Raw genomic sequence first — 19,201 nt, 5'->3', positions numbered from 1 at the left:
TTTCTTGTATCCAATATATATCTTCTTATTAGCCGATCTATAGTTTTGTTGTTTTTAAGCTGTTGCTCATGCATGTTCTTTAAGTTACTAGCATCTGCCCTTAATTTTTTGACTTTTTGTTATAATCGGATTTTCCACTTTGGCTTTGATGCTTTTTCTGTTGTGTGACTAGGTACTTTGATTTTAATTCCTGGTTAATGTACCAGCTGCGCTGTACATTAACTGGTTCGTTTCCAAGATGGATCCCGATTCAATTGTTGAAAACACTGCATTAACCATTTTCATGATAGGGCCCAAAATTTTCTTAGGCACAGTTTTTAGTGATGGTAAACGTTGCCTTTCCTCATTAAGCAGAAAATGCTCCATGATCTTATCCTTCAATTCTTTTTGTTTTTGAGTTAGTTCATCCGTTGGTTCAGTGATAACTGGTTCTAGTGGTGGTGGTGTTATTTCCTCCCCGAGAGCTTCTTCTGGGAGTTCTACTATAATGTCTTTAGTTGTGTCTTGAATATCAGTTATTTCCGCTTGTGATATTGTTTTTTTGGTTTTGCAATTTGCCTGAATTTCCTCAAGTTCAACTTCACTAAACACTTTATTTCGTATAATAAATCGCCTTTGATCTGCTAGTCGTTGTTCACTAATATTTGAATCTGGATATTGTTCTTTCCATAATTCATACATTCGCTTTAAATAACCTCTTTTTTCTGGCTCTGAGTTGTAGTAACAGGCCATTATGACACGGTTTTCATCTGCACTATATTTTTGTCGTTTTGTTGGCTGCTCCACTTGTAGCCCACTTGTCGACGGATGTCCAGGGACCCCAACATCCGCGGCGGCCCTTGTTAATCCGTGCGACGACCGATGCGGTATAAAATTTTTATTCGTTTCTTTCACCATATTGTATGGGTTGGCAGGGTTTTTTTATGGGGCCAGTTGCCAACCTGACCCCAACCCTCCTCCTTTCTCATCCGGGCTTGGGACCGGCAACGGCAGAATTGTTGTTGTTGTTGTTGTTGTTGTTGTTGTTGTTGTTGTTGTTGTTGTTATTATTATTATTATTATTATTATTATTATTATTATTATTATTATTATTACAGCATGGTTATATTTGGTTCTTTTTTACCCCAGAATATCTATTTATAATAATAATGAAGCTATTGCTATCTATATAGTTCAGAGGAACTCATCAAAAAGAGAATAGCAAACTATTTAATGGGTTTTCACATAATTTTTATATTAAAATTTGTATTTGCTTGTCCTGGTGACAGATGTGATATGGAGTGACAATTGAGTGTTCTTTGTTGTCTAGTCTTGATTGGACTTGTGTATCTGTAAATGGTCTAACACCATTTAAAGATTAAAATTAGTTGAAAAACACAATGCATAATGCAAAGGTTATGAAAGCTTATTTACATTTGAATGATTGTAATGACCATCTCCCATAATAACTTTGTTGGAAAAATGCCTTATTATCAAGCTAACCAAGTGTATCCCAGTAGAATGCATGATATTGTAAATCTGTCTAAATTGCTTTAGGCTGGCTTGAAAATTTAGATCTGACACTGAGCCTTCTAGACAAGTTTATCTATTTAATTCACATTCCTGCATGACTCTTCTTGTGAAGAGTTCTTCAGTATTATTCGAATTATATAGAACTTTCTCGAAAAATATACTTGCCATTCTAAAATTAGTTACTATCAATTAATAGAAGAAGCTACAGTTCTCTGAAGCCAAAGTTATGGCCTCAGAACAAACTATTATGAATATTCCATTGCGATACCATGGAATTTTAGGAAAAGCAAATATTACAGGAAAGTGGGGGGGAATCAAATACTGATACAGATATATTATTTATTGTATACTTTGCAACTGTGTTCTGCCTTAATTGACTGCTAATACAAAAGTAAAAATATTTTATGAAGTTTTATTATAAATTCTTGTCAATTACAAATATAATTTCAAATCATAAAGTAATATTTTCTTCATAAATCAGAATGAAATTTATCTTAATTTATTTATGAGTAACACTTATATTGGAAATTGAAGCTTTCAATATCTCCCCATTATCCCCAGAAAATAATCTGTTTTTGAAAGACAGATGTGAACAAGTTATATTTAATTGTGGATTATATGCTACTGTATATACTATCTATAATATTTTTCATGAAAAGTCACCCTATCCTAGAATTCTGCAACATTATTCTTGCAATAATGTTCTTTGTTAAGATAGTCTTTCTAATCAATAAAGAGTGGGAAAAATATATTTTTTCTCATTCTGACTTGAATGTATGACCTGTCCTATATGCAAAAGCTCTTTTCTTTTGTCTTCAAATCTGATGCTGAATTAGAAATTGGACCTGAGGGACTGAACATTAATGTAAAAGAATTTAAGGTGTATTAAAAAAAAATCCTAGTAAAGTTAAGATTCCAGGATCTTAATACCTTTGAGAGTGAAGAAGCAAAATTGACTATTTCAGGAATAACATCAAATATACTTTGATGTAACATTGGCACTAAAAATAATTGATTTGTGTGTGCATTGAATAACCAAATGTCTTAATTATTTTGTTTTACTAATCCAATGTTTCTTCTACCTAATGCTTTTAATGCCATGTTCTATCTTCCTAAGGACAGTGGGTAATAAGGTGAGGGATATTTAATTTCTTCACATTATTTTCATTGCAGTTAAAAATTCATGTACTTGCTACTTGAAACCATTTCATTAACTGTATTCACAACTGTTACAAAAACATACTTCATAACAAATGGCATGCCACCCAGTTAGTTTGTAAAATTAGTCTTATATGGAAATATAGATATTTACCTATATATCTGTGATTGTTGTTAGATGTTACTGCTGTGAAGAATTTTCCAGCTATAAGAACAGGCTTCTGACTCTCAGATTTATTCATTCAACTATCATTTAACTATAGCCATTCCAGTTGCAGTTCATGTTGAACTAAGTAATTTAAAACATGCCACTTAAGACTGAACCAAATGCATACAACACAGTATATTATTACAGAATACTTTGAGGTTGGTGCTAGTTAGTCCTGAAAGTTCTTGCTTGATTATCTCAGATGATTCAGGGGATTATAGTGTTATATTGATCATCCAGAATTTATTCCAAAACAAATTAGTCCAAATATGTCTGTCTATAGAGGTAAAATTGATAGAAAATACCATAACAAATGTGTGGTAAAAAATATTGGAGAGGCTGTTTGTTATGTGACAACAGTGAGATCAGTAGAATACAATTCCCATATAAATAACTATAGAAAAGCAGCCATAGCATGTTGACTTGGCATATACAAAAAACTCTGAGCTCGCTTTAGCTAAAAAAAAGTCAATAAGCTGTAAATTATTTATATTTAGCAGTTCAAAGCTGTATTTTAAATTATGTTATTCAATTTTATAAACAGGTCATTTTGCTTCAAAACTGTGAGAATAGAATTCTCTGGCACCTTCAAAAGTACTTTTCTTTCACTTTATGAAAGTTAAGTTGATGGGAAGAAGGAAGTGCAGGAAAGTTGAATTGTTTTGGTACTAGGAGCAAAGAAAAAAAATGTATTAGGAATATCAGAAATTTTACTTACAAAGACTTGTCCTTATCATAACTTTCCGCAAAAAAAATGGAGTGTTCCTTAACTTCTGGGAAATCCATTATTCTGTGAGTTTTATTTTCCTGAGAAAGGACTATTGTTCAAACATATAGTTTCTTTCCTTTTTTCCTATTTGTAAGGGGAAGCAACAAGGTTTCTTGAACATTATTTGTCTCTTTTTAAAACCATCAAACTACAATGCTCTGTATTACAAAATTGCAAGTTACAATTACAACATTTTTAACTGGAGAAACTGTATACTTTTAACAATACACCATTGTAGATATTATGAACAATATATGGAGTATTTGCTAGTGTAAAATATATTTGCATAATGCTCATTTTAAAAAAAAAACCTGCTATTTTAGGTTTTGCAAGTAAGTGGCTTTAGAACAGTTTTTCTATTAATCAACAGCATCCTAAATTTGGAAAATTACTTCTCTTTGAATATCACCAATACAAAAACAACATTGCTTAACAAAACAGAACCAAATATAGGATATTGTGGTGGAATCTACAGCTAGATTAGAGAGAGGCATTAAGATGGGCCTGGAACTAAGAGACCAATAAGCAGCGCAGACCAGACCTTCTCCAGAATTCTTGAAGCCTTATCTTGCTGTTCCAAAGGGAATACAGTCAATCTGGTGAGATTCTTAACATAGTTGACTAGCAATAAGGTATTGTTGAGTCTCTTCACAAGTGGTTCATGTAGTTTTCATTGACAGAAATGGAAAAATTTGTATGAATGTTCTTTCTCTGACACCAACTTTTATTTCCCCAGACATCTCAGCCAAGCCCTGGTGGTCAGTCTACATGCAGCGGCGAACAATCCTCCATCAGCAACTATAGCAACAATGGGATCGAGCTTAATCTGACCAGTAGAGGTAGTGTAGGAGATCTCAGCATTATTGATGAAACCCCTATCATGGATTCTACCATTTCTACAGCAACCACAGCTCTTGGCTTACAGGCCAGGAGAAAAATGACCGAGACCAAGTGGATGGAACAAATCAAGCTAGAAAAGTTAAAACAAATCAATGGAGTGCTTCCAAGACTGAACCCCATGCCATCTTCCAAAGCCCCAGCATTGCCTTCTCTCATAAGAAATGGTAAGATGTGTCAATTTAATATAATTATTTGAATGTATCACCTGAGTGTTTAAGAGTTCATTCTTCAAAACAAGAAAATAAAAATAATATAATTGAACTGAGCACTGAAGAAAGTTCTCCATTCTCCAATGTTGGTGGAGAGAGCGGTCATGCATGGGTTAACTGAGTCAGTAACCAATAGAACTGAGTCTACCAAAGTGATGTCATCGCCTCTGAGGAGCATGCTCCTTTTTTAGACTCTGTTCGATTGGAACTGGCTGTGCTAATCGCTTTTTCCTCAACTAATACTTAATAATTGACTATTCTAATTGGATTTAATTGACTTTTACTCAAAGAAATTTTTTTTACCTTCTAAATTGGAAACTGAGAATAAACTCCTACTGGATCTTTGGAGGCAGGACTCTCAATAGCCTCTGGGTGGCTGGAGAGACATTGCCAGGGCTTGTTCGAGCTTTTGCCTCCGAATTGCATACGGGCTTCTGAGGCTCCCTGACTAACAGTGCAGGTTGCAATAACCATTGGAGGCTCCGCTTAGCGCCGTTGCCTCTGCTGACTTCCCTGGGCTCTGACTTGCCACCGGCACCGCTGACGGCCGCCACCTCCAGAAGCCTTCGGATGCCACAGGGAGCCTCGAAAAGCCACCACCGCTGGGAAGCGCTGCCGCTGCACCTTGTCAATCTTCCTCCAATGTTCCCGCTGTCGCTGGACCACCATGGCTTCGCCCTTGGCTCCGCAGCCTTGCCACAGGGCCTCAAACGCCCATGCTCACCTTGTGGCCTTGGCTACCTCGTGGCACTGGCCCATAGGCTCTGTAGCCTCAGCGGCCATGTTGTTTGGGCACAAAAATATCTGGTGGCCATTTTAAGTGTCTTCGAGCCGTGAGTACAGCTATGGCCTCTTTTCCTAATCCTGAGCCTTAGTTTCCTTGGCCTCTGCTCCCACCACCGAACCCCCTTCGTCTCGGGTCCACAGGCGCAGGCCTGCTCCTGAAGATAACCCCACTGAGCCCCCTTCCAGGAACCCCAGGCCTAGTCAGGGGGGCATAGATGATCCATCCCCTCGGGACGATGACAGGGCCTCTCAGGTCCCTACTAAGAAGGCCAGGGCCAAGACCAAGCACACTGAATCTCACATATTTCAGGCTCAGAAGTCTGTTCACTCCAGTCCCCCTCCTGACTTATCTTCGGATTCGGAGGATGACCTCTCCCCTGCTGCCTCAATTCTTCAGCCTGAGGATGTCAGGGGCACAGATGATTTGGCCAACAGTGGGGATGATTCGGATTGTGGCAGGAGCATTACCCCTGATGAGTATCCCCTCTACCAGGAAGATATTTCTCCCTCTCTCTGCTGATGCCGTTCTTACTCACCGGGCAGGGCTGATAGGATCTCTGAGGCCATTGAACGTGGTGTGGCGGCTGGCCTTAAACACAGGTCTTCTAACTGTTCTGCTTCTCGCAGGTCTGCTTCTTCCTCTAGTTCCAGGGATGGCGATCTCTCGGCTTCATCGTCGCATGAGCTACCAGGCACTTCCAGTCAACCGTCGGTTTTCAGAGAAGAGGAACGCCCTGCAAGAGATTCAGATCTCTCAGAAGATGAGGGTCTTCCTTCCGACCCACCTCCTTTTGTCCGTTTATTTAAACCTGCTGTTTTTCGATCTCTCCTTTTTAAGGCCAAAAAGATCGCAGGCATTCCTTCTCCCAAAACGACTCAGAGTTCAGAAGCAGACAAGGATGACACCACTGATCCGCTCTTCATCCAGCCTATGGTAGAAAAGGAGGTGATTCACTCCCCCAGGCTTTTCATAGACATTGTCCAGAATCAATGGGCTTCACCATGTATTGGTCCCCTCCCCAATACCTCGGACAAGCACCTGTATAATGTCGCTCCTGACCTCGCCAAAGCTTTGGAAGTACCTTCTAGTGACTTACCTATAATTGGCCTTTCCTCTCCTAATGGGCCTCAGCAGCTCCTGAGGAGGATCTGCAACCTGAAGACAAGAGGATGGAACAAACAGGCTTCAGCTTGGGCTGTTAGAGCGGGTACTTCTGCTTCCTTCTTTAGTCGCTCCGCTCTTTTATGGTTGAGACATCTTAAAGCTCGCCTTCCAGCCAGAGATTCTAGGGCTTGCAGGGACATTAACAAAATTAAAGCAGCCCTAGAATACACAGCAGATGCCTCCTTGGACGTGGCCCATTTTGCATCCAAAGCTATTGCATCCTCCATCTCCACCTGCCGGCTCCTTTGGCTAAAACAGTGGCAGGCAGAAGTGCGTGCCAAGTGGAGACTTGCCTCCTCTCCCTATTCTTCCTCCCTTCTCTTTGGTCCTCCATTAGAGCCCCTACTGGTAGAGTCCAAGGATAAGCGGAAGGTTCTGCAACCAGCCACTAAAAAGCAGGAAGGTTGGAACCAGACTTTTTACTGCAGGTAGCCCTTTCATGGCCAGGGAGTGTCTCCAACTCCCGTCCACAATGGTAGGCCCCACCCAGACAGGCCCCTTCCTTTTCTAACAGATCAGGCAGAAACAACCAGAGATTCCAGCCCAGAAAGCCTTTCAGGGACAATTCCAATTGTTCCTTTTAGAGGCAGAAGTGACTGCCTGGAGGATCTCCCAATAGGGGGGCATCTGGCGGCCTTCATGGATCGTTGGGACAACATCACCAATGATGCATGGGTCAGGTCCACAATCAGATTCGCCCTCCTCCTGGACTTGCACTCCAGCCCTCCGAACCACTTTGTCATGTCCGATCTCCAGGCTCCTGGTAGAGCAGGCCATTCATCATCTGCTTCAGATTCGGGCCATTCAACCTGTGCCTCCAGGCCAGGTAGGACAAGGGTTTATTCTCGTCTTTTTATCGTGCCAAAGTCTTCGGGAGGCTGGAGGACAATCCTCGATCTCAATTTTTTAAATCAATTCATCAGATACAGGAGGTTCAAAAAGCACTCTCTCCTATCAATTCTGGAGAGTGTGCACAGAGACGATCTCCTAACATCAGTGGACCTCACGGAGGCTTACCTCCACATGCCAATTCACAGGTGACACAGACGGTTCCTCCGCTTTGTCCATGCGGGTCGCCACTTCCAATATCGGGCCCTTCCCTTCGGGCTGTTGTCAGCACCGAGGGTTTTCACGAAACTTCTGTCGGTTGTAGCAGCCCAAAGTGTTACAGGAAGTGGGGTTCTCCATCAATCGGGAGAAAAGTTACTTCATCCCCACCTCTCGCCTGGTGCACTTGGGAGCCCTCATTGATTCCTCTCAGGGGAAAGTCTTTCTGTCTCAGGATTGCCAGAGAAGTCTCAGGGAGTTAGCTAAGGAGGCGCAAAGGAGACAGCGGGTCTCTTGCTTTTCCATTGTCCCTTAGGCACGGCTTCAGATCAGTGGTTTCTTCTGCCATTCCAGAAGAACAACATCAGCTGTTCCCCAGTGAAGGTCAGCTTGACTCCAGAGGTCCTGCTATCTCTGAACTGGTGGATCTCCCTGGCCATAGCTCAGGGCTCCCTCTTCAGGGAATCTCCACATCTCATAGTTACGACAGACGCGAGTTTGACAGATTGGGAAGCTCACCTGGAGGATTGGGTAGCCCAGGGTCTTTGGTCCAATTCCAACCTATCCCACAGTATGAATTGGCTAGAGTTGAGGGCCATCCATCTGCCCTCCTTCATTTCCAGACCTCTCTTCAAAACACACATGTGCTGATCCGGATGGAGAACACTACGGTCAAGGCGCATGTCAACCGCCAGGTGGGACGAGAGCGGTATCTCTCATGGAATCTGCCTTTCGCCTAGGAATCTGGGCGGAAACCAACCTTCTCTCTCTCCATGCCGAACACATCTAGGGGTCAGACAACATCAGGGCAGACTGGTTGAGCAGGTGGCCTCGCAGTCTCCTATACCCCTTCCCTCCCTTCCCCCTGATACAAAGGGTGATTCGGAAAATAATAGAAGAGACCGAGCTCATTCTAATCGCTCCCCATTGGCCGCGTCGACCATGGTATGCAGACCTGGTCAATCTTTCCATGGAACCTCAGTGGCGTCTACCAATGATACTGTTTATCAGGGCTCCATTCACCATCCCGACCTGCGCTGGCTCTGCCTAACCGCTTGGAGGCTGAGCGAGCTATCTTGAGGGCGGCTAACCTTTCCGAGACAGTAACCCATACTATTCAGGCCTCCTGTCACCCAGCCACTAATAGAATCTACAAATCTATTTGGCAGACCTTCGTGGCTTGGTGCCTGTCTTGAGGGAAAGACGCTCTGAAGTCTTCGGTATCCCAGCTTTTGGAATTCTTGCAACAGGGGCTTGATAAGGGACTCTTCCCAAAAACCTTACAGTGGCAGGTGTCAGCTCTCTCCTCAGTTCTCTCACTTCACCGGGACGAACCCCTCTCCTTGCACCCTCACGTCCGCAGTTTCCTTAAAGGGGCTTCTAATCTCTGCCCTCCTGTCATACACCGATTTCCCTCCTGGGATCTGATTCCTCGACTTTCTCACTGACCCGCCCTTCAAACCTCTCAGGTCGGCCTCCTTGCATCACCTCACGCTCAAAACTGCATTTCTGGTGGCCATAACATCTGCGCGGAGGTTTCAGAGCTGGCGGCTCTTTCCATCCGGACTGACTTGTTTGTGTTCCACCCAGACCGTGTGGTCCTTCACATTGACCCCACCTTTGTCCCGAAAGTAAATTCAGCTTTCCATCGCTATCTGGATCTCACTCTTCCAAATTTCTGTCTGGCTCCATCTCACAGTCTGGAGCGTAAATGGCACAAACTAGACGTCAGGCGTGCTCTTAAAATCTACATCACCAGGACAACAGTCTTCAGACGCAGCGAGGCCCTCTTCATTTCTTTCCACCCTAACAACAAAGGGCTGAAAGCTTCTTCATCCATGATTGGCCGATAGATCAGGATCAGGTCTGCCATTGCTCAAACGTACATCACGCATCATCTCACTCCTACACCCAACATTACAGCTCATTCCATGCACAGCGCAGCTATGTCAGCGGGGTGGCGCGGCAGGCCTCTGTGGAAGAGATCTGCAAGGCAGCTACCTGGTCTACTCCTAATTCGTTTATACGACATTACAAGGTGGATCGGTATCATCGGCGGATGCGGCCTTCGGACGGCGAGTCCTCCAACAGGTTCTTCCTTCTTCCACCTCCTAGGCCAGTCTCATTCCCTCCCAGGTACACGCCAGCTTTGGTACGTCCCATGCATGACTGCTGTCTCCACCAACTTTGGAGAATGGGGCATTGGTTCTTACCTGATACGCCCCTTCTCTGGGCAGGTGGAGACAGCGATCATCCCCATCCTTTGGGGTCCTGGCCTACTTCGCAAGGGAGATCTGGGATCATGTTGTGTAGTCACAGGATGGAAAGCGATTGTTCACCGCACAGCAGTCTACTTATCTCCTTCCTCAAGAAAAGCGGGAGCATGCTCCTCAGAGGTGATGACATCACTTTGGTAGATTCAGTTCTATTGGTTACTGACTGAGTTAACCCATGCATGACCGTTGTCTCCACCTGCCCAGAGAAGGGGTGTATCAGGTAAGAACCAACGCCCCATTCTCTTAACTATGGGAATATTAATCTTAAAATGGAAAAAATAATTTAAATAAAATCAGAGCAGTTTGTCTACATAGTTATTTGTCATAGTTTGATTTCAACAAACATAAAAATCTTGCTAAGGATTCCATGGATAAAAATCCTGAAGGGGAAAACAACTCAAGCAGCTTTGGAAACTGAAAACTGAAATAAAGCTCAGTTTAGCATCATGTCATTAAAATAGAAAAAAGACAACACATAAAACCGCCATGATTGCATAAAGAAATCTCATAAATTGAAAGATAAAAAGGATAAGTATAAAAAATGGAAAGAGGGACACATAAATAAAGCAGAATACTATCAAACAGCTGGAATCTGCAAAGATGAAATCAGGAAAAATGAACTAAGACTTGCAGCAAATGTAAAAAATATTTTTTAAAGTTTATTTCAATATGTTAAAAAGAAGAACAAAATCAAGAAAACAGTCAGTCCACTAATGGGGGAAGATGGGAAGAAAATAACAGGAAGCAGGGAGAAAGCAAAACTGCTTAATTCATCCTTTGTATCTGTCTTTACAAAAAAGGAAAAATAACTCCACCTCAACAAAATCAAGACAATATAAAAATTAAAAAGATATTAGGAATACAAATAAAAATAGGCAAGAAAATGGTAAGACAAACTCTTATCAGTCTAAACCAAGAGTATCAAACTCAAGGCTGATGGGCCACATCTGCCCTGTGGGGTGCTTATATCCACCCACATTGACAGCCTGGAAATATCAAAGGAGTGCAGTGCCTCTGTCAGCCAAAATGGGCAGCATGCTCATTTTCAGCTTCCCAGCCTCCTGTAGCACTCTGCCAGCCAAAAATGGACCATGCAGAGGAGTCTGCATGGCTCGTTTTTGGCCAGCAGAGTTTTGTTGAATGTCATGGAAGGCAAAAACAAGATTCAGAGGGGCGCACGTGGGTCCCCAATGCCCCATTTTGGCCAGCAGGGTGCTGCAGGTGATGTCCATCCCATCTCGACCCCCTGTGTCCCCATCCCCCCCCCCCCAGTCTGCTGAGAACTACAATGCTGATCTGGCCTTTGACGAAATCCAATTTGACACCTCTGGCCTAAACTAATTTGAATCACCAGGCCCATATGCATTACAACCCAAGATTCTGAAGGAGCTGGCACACATGATTTCTGAAGCACTTTACGTTATCTTTCAAAAATCCTAGAGGACCAGAAACTACCAGAGGACTGGAAAACAGCTAATGAGGTTCCAATCTTAAAAAAAAAATAGATTCAGAAACTACAGACCCATCAGCCTGATGTTACTACCTGGGAAGATCCGGGAAAAGATAATCAAACAGCTGTGCAAACACCTAGAAACAAGCAAATTACTAGAAGCCAATATGGTTTCTCAAAAACAGATCATGCCAGATAAAGCTTATTACATTCAAATGAATTAATGACTAAATTAGTGGATCAATATAAGTTTGATTAAATCTATTTTATTTTATTTTTATTTATTGCTCTTATGATTTCTGATTTAAATTCATCTACAATTTTAAAAAGAAATATTTGATATAGAGAAAGAGCTAAAGGGATAATTTTATTTTTCTTTACTTTGTATGAAATAGGGCTGAAAGATCCATATGCCATTCCAGCATTTTGTATCCATTCTTAACTTTTGGGGTGGGGGTGTACTGAATTCAGATTTTCCCACGTGACAAACAGGTACCATCAATTGGCTGTTAGGAAAAAATGCTACATATAGATTTCACTATCAAGTTTTTTACAAGTTGCAGGTTCTTCTTAATATACTGTACTTACATGTGAAAGCATAGCAATGCTCAGTGTGATTGATTTACTTGTTACCAAAAGTAAAATGGTCTAGCCACAAGTTAACATAACATAAAAAATAAGGTGCAATTATGCTACATGGACTTCAATTTATAATATGATATGTGTAGGAGAATGAATGGCAGAACCTGGGGGCAGAATGAAAGGAAGGATTGGCCTAGAATCCCTACAAAGCCACAATGTTTAACCTCCCTTAAATGCTGTTGATCCCCATCTAACTTTAATCAGGTGCAGACTGTTAGTTAAGAAGATTCTTATGCATCGGCTTTTAGCAATAAACCAGTTTCATTGAATCTTCACAATTGAACCTAGTCTTTTGTATTTGACATTTTGTTAATGACTCCTGAACGATATGTAACAATTCTGAATGCAGAAGTCCATATACAAACCAGTTTCAATACTACCATGTTACACCACTGCTACAAAACTGCTCTGATTTCTAGTGTTTCCAAGTGCAATTCAGGGTGCTGGTCAATATCTTTAAAGCCCTGTGTGTCTTGGAGTTGGTATTTAAGAGACTATTTTTCTCAAATTGTTTTTGCCTATCTAATCCAGATGGCCAAAGAATAACTACTAAAGATTGCCCCTACTTACAGGAGGGACAATTGGATATCATTAGTAACACTTTGGTATCTAAATATAGTTTGCCTCTAAGGTGAGGGTTGACTCCTAGACTTAGAAAATGTTAGCTTTTGGGTTTGAGGCATTTCTCCTTATCAGTTTTTAATAGAACACATTTCCTTTTCTTATTCTTTTCAGATATTCAGTCAACTAGTAGCTGCAGCATTGGAGAAAACATGACTATCTTAACCAAGAAAAATGAAGTCACAAACACAGATATTACTATACTGAACATGCTAAACAGAAGGGATAGCAGTGCTAGCACAATCAGTTCAGCCTACATGAGTAGTCGTAGGTCCTCTGGGATTTCACCTTGTTTTTCCAGTCGTAGATCCAGCGATGCTTCTCAGGAGAACAGAAGGCATCAGAATCTCAGTGTTGCTGATTCCTATGATCCTATTTCAACTGATGCTTCAAGGCGATCCAGTGAAGTTAGCCAATGTGAGGGCTTGCCTGGACTTCCCGGTCTTACTCCTGCACAACAATACCGGCTGAAAGCAAAATATGCAGCAGCTATTGGTGGACCTCCACCAACACCACTTCCTAATATGGAGAGGATGAGCTTGAAAACAAGAATGGCACTATTAGGTGATTCTAGGGAATCTGGGATGTCACCCTTGTCTCCAGTAAATTCTCCTCGTAGATGTAGTGATACTTGGACAAATAGTAACAACAGGAAACACCTACTGCCTCATGATATGCTTGGGAATAGCACAAGGAGAGCTAGTGATCCTGTAAGACCAGTCTCAGATAACCTGTCTTTTCCAAGAATCCACCGTTTTAACAGTTTCAACAACTTTAACCCTCCTGTTTTGCCTCCATCCATTGAAAAACAGAACTTCAACCTGAAGAATTACACATGCCCAGATATTGATTTGTTCCGAAATTTATGTTCCCCTTGCCCTCCAAGTATTTCGGAGAATGTGGCTATGGAAGCTACTACCACAGAAGCAGATGGTTGTCTGAATGATGAAGATCTGTTACCAGATGATGTGGTCCAGTATTTGAATTCTCAGAATCATGGTTTATACAACCAATCGCTAAATGATGAACTAGACAATAACAAAGAACATCACAATCCAGCAATGGAAAACAACAACTTTAATCAATCTCTTCCAATAAGCAATTTTCAAAAAAATGAATTACCAATTCAGTGGAATGAAGTAAGCTCAGGAAGTTCTGATCTATCTCTATTAAAATTAAAATGTAGACCACAGTCCTTAATACAGCAAACTATTATAGGCCCCTATAATAACTTGGTTATCCAGCAGCAGCAGCAGCAACAGGCACTGGAAAGAAATGGTACTACTCAACAAAATGGCTATCAGCATCTTGCAGACAACAATGTCTCTTGCAGTGTGGAGCAGAAGGTAATCATGAACAACAGTAACACAGGTTCTTACCACTTACACTCAAATAAATCACAGCTATATAGTAATAAATTTGGCAAACACCCTGTGGATAATGTTTGTGATGTGATGAATCAAGCTGAAAAGCTGAGAAGCCATTTCATGCTAACTAGTGGAAGCCAGCAAAAGTTTGGCTATCATGTGATGCCAGATGAGCAGTCTGCCCATGGAATTAACAAGATGCAGAGTAGAAATATAATTTTTGAGGAATACCTTTCTAATCAGTCAGAAGATGAAGCGGATCATTGCCGAGAAGCAAGACCATCCAATAGAATGATAAAGCAAATTATAGTTCCTTCACAACCTAGCTGTCAAGAACTGCTGTCTCAGAATGGGATCCATCCATCAGTTCTTGCTAAAACCTACCAACCCTGTTCCAACCATTGTGGAGACAGATGGCAAAATACTTTAAAGAATAACATGGTAAGGCAACCTGGACTTCTAATGGATCCAAATCAACCACACAGTGTCACTGGTATCAAGGTAGAATCTCAAGGTCAGTTACAACAATTCTGCTCCAATGTGCAGAACTATTCTGGTCAGTTGTATGACCAAACCAGAGGCTTTAATCAGCAAGCTCTGAAAGCAGAAGTCTTTTCCCTTTCAGAAGCTAATTATCTAATACAAGAGGTAGCTATTGAAAGTACATCAGAGCTTCTCTCCCCAGGAGTCAACCAAGTGACAAGCACAGTTGACAGCATTGACACAAGCAACCTTGAAAGTGTGCAAATTGATTTTGATGCTTTTATAGATGATGGTGATCATGCCAGCTTAATTTCAGGAGCACTGAGTCCCAGTATCATTCAGAATCTATCTCGCAATTCTTCCCGTCTTACCACTCCCCAAGCATCTCTTACATTCCCAGTTATGCCCATAAGTACAACCAATATGGCTATTGGGGACATGAATTCTTTGTTGACCTCACTTGCAGAAGAAAGCAAGTTTCTTGCTGTTATGCAATAGACCTAAAAAACCTAAGGTATGAGAATTTTTAAAATATGATTTTTTTAAATTAGTTGTCTTAAATACTTTAACAGTCTCATCTCAACTAAATGAGATGTGTTTCAAGTATATTCCTTTTATGGAATTAGCACTCTGAAAAACCCTAAAGTATTCTGGGGAGAAACTGTCTTCCATTTCAGCTTTGAATCAGTATTGTTACACATGCCATCCTCCTTTTTTAATTATTATTTTTATACGACTTTATTTTCGTAATTGTAAACCACTGTAAAAGTTTAATGTGCATGTCATCTTATTTTTGAGGATGATCTGATATTACAATTTATTGATATTCAAAAGATATATACAGTGTTGAATGATTATGGGCAGAACTCTTACAGTATGTAACCAGTTTCTAAGGCACATTTCTGAGGGGAAGTTTGAAATTCTATCCACGTCACTAAAAACTTCATTGATGAGAATTGTTGAAAGCAAAATAAACTAATTTATGTCATGGGAGGAGAAAATTAATATTTTGAGTGGTTACTTCTTTTGCCCTGTATCTGTGGTTTTTAAACTTTTTATTTTTGAGGAAAAATCTCTTTTCTATATCATTTGCCTGCTATAGAATTTTTCAGAATTTTCATTCAAAAAGTTGGCTTGCTCTGTTGGATTTCATCATTGTTATCAATTAACAGCATGATTAAGATTATAGTGGATTATATTACAGCGGGAAGATCAAAGGCAATGAACAAAATGCCATTCTGAGAATTCTGCTTACTGTTACTTATTCTCACATTTTATTAATAAGCTTCCAAGAAACTCTAAAATTGTCCAGAACTCAAGGTAGAAATCATTGGTCTAGGTTGAGAGAATAGCAAAAATTAAACCTGAAATATATTCCAATAAAAGTATTAAAATGTGGAAAGGGGAGAGTTGTATTAGATATACTGCACTTGTGAAAAATTACCATAAGTTAGCTTTTTAAGTAGAGGGATATAACAATAAGCTTCACTTTTTTTATACCTTGTGATGCATCTATTAGGATAAACATGTTACTGTTCACTTCTATTACAAATCTTCTTACTGAGTCTTAAATTTAAATAAAATATGCACTTTTAAGGAAGGATTAGTTAATATTCTTGTTAGCTAATTATGTAAGTTACATACTTGTTAACCAAGTATGTAAGATGTACATACTTCTAAGGATTCAGTGTCTTTTAAAACTTTTTGTACCTTTTAATCACTGTCAATTTACAATTAGAACATTAACCAGAGCTTCAGAATAATGTAATGGTGCTATAAGTGTCTCATAATTGAAACCGCTGATAGAACTCCATTCTTGGAGATTTAGGAAGAGATAACACTGATTATTATTCTTTCCTGATCCACATTTAGTTTTTCAGCAAACTACTGGCAAATGCGAGTCTGAAAATATCAAGTCTGATAATACGAATGTAATGTATAACATTGATACATATAGTATTTAATATACCAAAAGTAAACAGTCTGATAAAGGAAGTCAATAGCAAAACAACGTCATAGTTGCTGTGTCTGTGTGTTTAAAGAGAATAGGCAATTTTCCAGTACATTCACTGTTCAAACATTAATATAATAAGACCAGAATTGATAGTGCTCACACTGATTTACATTAATGAATATGTGTATCGAAAATACTTAAAATGTTACTCATTCTTTGAGATTTGGCATATAGGTTATCATATTTTGATATCTCTTGTTATACTTTTATTGTTCTGGATAATCCAGTTTCTTGAGTTACTTGGCATTTCAGTTAATTTATTCATCTCATCTCCGCATTTCTCAACTGCTATTTTAGTTATTTTTAAATGTTACCACACATTCCAAAATAAAGTAATCATAGTAAGATTCATGCATTTGTATTATGACTCTAATGTGTATATACTTTATGGCAGCAAAGATTGCTTCCCAGTATTTCAGGCAAATAATAAAATGATTGAAAATTCAGTTATGGAGATTGTTTCACAACTCAGGAGTTTTAATGAAGACTTTATTCTTCCATATTTCCCAATAACTTTTATTGCTGTTGGACTAAGACTGTGCTGTTGAAGTAGTAGACTTTGCTAAACATCTGTATAACGTTTTAGTTAATCAACTGTGTCAGAATTATAATACCATGTTTTCTGCATCCAATTTCAATTGGATTGAGTCCTGTCAAATGAGATATTTGGGGTGTTTACATATAATTCATTTCAGGCCTGGACAGTTAAATTTTTGCCACTGCATTATACTAATAAAAATATTTTTTTCTGACTCCACAGATAGCCCATAACTTTTAAAAACACATAACCACATGGATACCCAAATTGTGATGACAATTTTGATTGATAACTGGTGGATATATTTTCTGCTTGATTGAGGGTATCCCTCTGGTAAATATTTCTATTTATTTTTATTATTTATTGTGTATTGGGTCCAAACTGGGTCTTACTTAAAATAGACATTGAAATAAGTGGAACTGAATAATTAAGTCTGACTCCCAATACAAAATAAATAATGTTGTATATCTTTCTGGGTTTAACAATAGGTGCAGAAAAATATAAAAATAAAGTGAAAATTGTAATTACCCATTGCAGCTCTTGGGCAGAGTAATACTTGTTTACTGAAAAAGCAACTAATCTAAGTGACTGAATAAGCTACTTTCCTACCATTCAAATGTTCTTTTATAAGATCCATATAAAAGACAGATATATTTATTTTTATGTTTTCATTTCCATTAAAATATTGCTTATTAAATTACATAGACAACAAAAGAAAGGACAACTTTTTGAATTATTATTTCCAATAATTTAATTTTGTAAAATACATATCTAAGACACATTATGTTTTCTTGCATATCTGTTGAGATGAGACAAAGTGTAAGTTTCTCAGTGCTGCTTGATAATTGCTGATGTTTTGCTTTATGTTTCTTTAATTGAAGCTCTTCACAGAGTGGCCATTATTTCAATTCCTATAAGCTGGGCTTGGGAAATATTAAGGTGAAGGTTAGTGAGTAGTTGGAGCTTACTGCAAATCTGCTGCACCAGCTAAGACTCAATAGTCATGAGTATTTTATCTTCCCAAATGCTTGTTAAAATATTAAATCTGATACTCTTTTACAAGATTCCTAAGTCCATTAGAACTTAGGTTGATTCTAAGAAGCAGTGTTATTTTAGCAATGTATTATATGCATAATTTCTGTGTGACCTAATTCTTCAGAATGATTAGATTACACATCTAAAGCAGAAATAATTAGTTATATACCTCATGCTACGGATCACCTAGTGTTATGCATACATCTTAATGGTACAGTATATGCAGTTTGCCCAAATCGGGGTGTCGAACTGGAGGCCCACAGGCCAGATCCGTCATGCACAGGCCATGCCCACCCCAGTTCCACGAAGGGAAAAATGTAATGAAATGTCACATGATGGCAATGTGATACCGGGAGTTTGACAGCCATGGCCTAAATAATAACCATTACTAGCTCAGCCAGTTATAAAAATGGGTTCCATTTGTGAATTTGATAGGAATTTTAATAACAGAAACCTTAACTGGATAATGTAATCATTATTATAAATCTATCTTTCCAAATTTTATGCCCTTCAAATGTATCTAAGTATAGTATGTTTCTCTAAATGACTGACACTATATTTAAAAATAACTAGGAAGAATCAGATTTGGGAATATTTGCTATATCCATTTAATTTCTGTCATCAGAAACTGAGCGTTGAGTTTCTGAAATCAAATGAAATGTTGCTGGATACAATAGTTTAGATTTTTTAGTGAATTATTTTCCTTTATTTCTGATATAATATTACAAACAAGTAAATATACTTGAATTAATACAAGATAAGTTTGAATATTTCTAACTTGTCAATCTAGAGAAGCACTGAAAGAAATAATAAGTCTGAGAGATCATTGAGAGTTTTAAGGAAATACAGCTAGACTCAGATAGGAAAGAACTTTCCAGAATGGAATGGAACCTAAAACTATGCACTTAAATATCAAGACAGCAATGTATACTTTTATCCTTACTAAAAGGAAATTGTGATATGGTACTATGTTTTAAAATGATGGTTTCTTGCTTTGGTTATTTGTTTTTTGGATGTCTTC

General features: G+C 39.2%; 1 protein-coding gene across 1 annotated transcript in view; it reads left to right on the top strand.

The window, feature by feature from the left end:
- The window catches only part of GLI3 (GLI family zinc finger 3), a 414,787-nt gene extending 397,734 nt beyond the window's left edge, over positions 1–17,053 (top strand). Inside the window, exons 15-16 of the mRNA XM_087713119.1 lie at positions 4,384–4,711; positions 12,858–17,053. Of these exons, the coding sequence (XP_087569245.1) occupies positions 4,384–4,711; positions 12,858–15,091 (2,562 nt within the window). The 3' untranslated portion in view covers positions 15,092–17,053. The remainder of the gene's footprint in view (positions 1–4,383; positions 4,712–12,857) is intronic.
- Positions 17,054–19,201: the final 2,148 nt, after the last annotated feature.

Source organism: Thamnophis sirtalis, unplaced genomic scaffold (assembly GCF_051295495.1).
Source record: "Thamnophis sirtalis isolate CommonGarterSnake01/CBP01778 unplaced genomic scaffold, rThaSir2_p1.2 scaffold_4, whole genome shotgun sequence".
Classification (NCBI taxonomy): domain Eukaryota; kingdom Metazoa; phylum Chordata; class Lepidosauria; order Squamata; family Natricidae; genus Thamnophis; species Thamnophis sirtalis.
The sequence above is the reverse complement of the archived record's forward strand: the minus strand, read 5'-3'. Positions and strand labels throughout refer to the sequence as shown.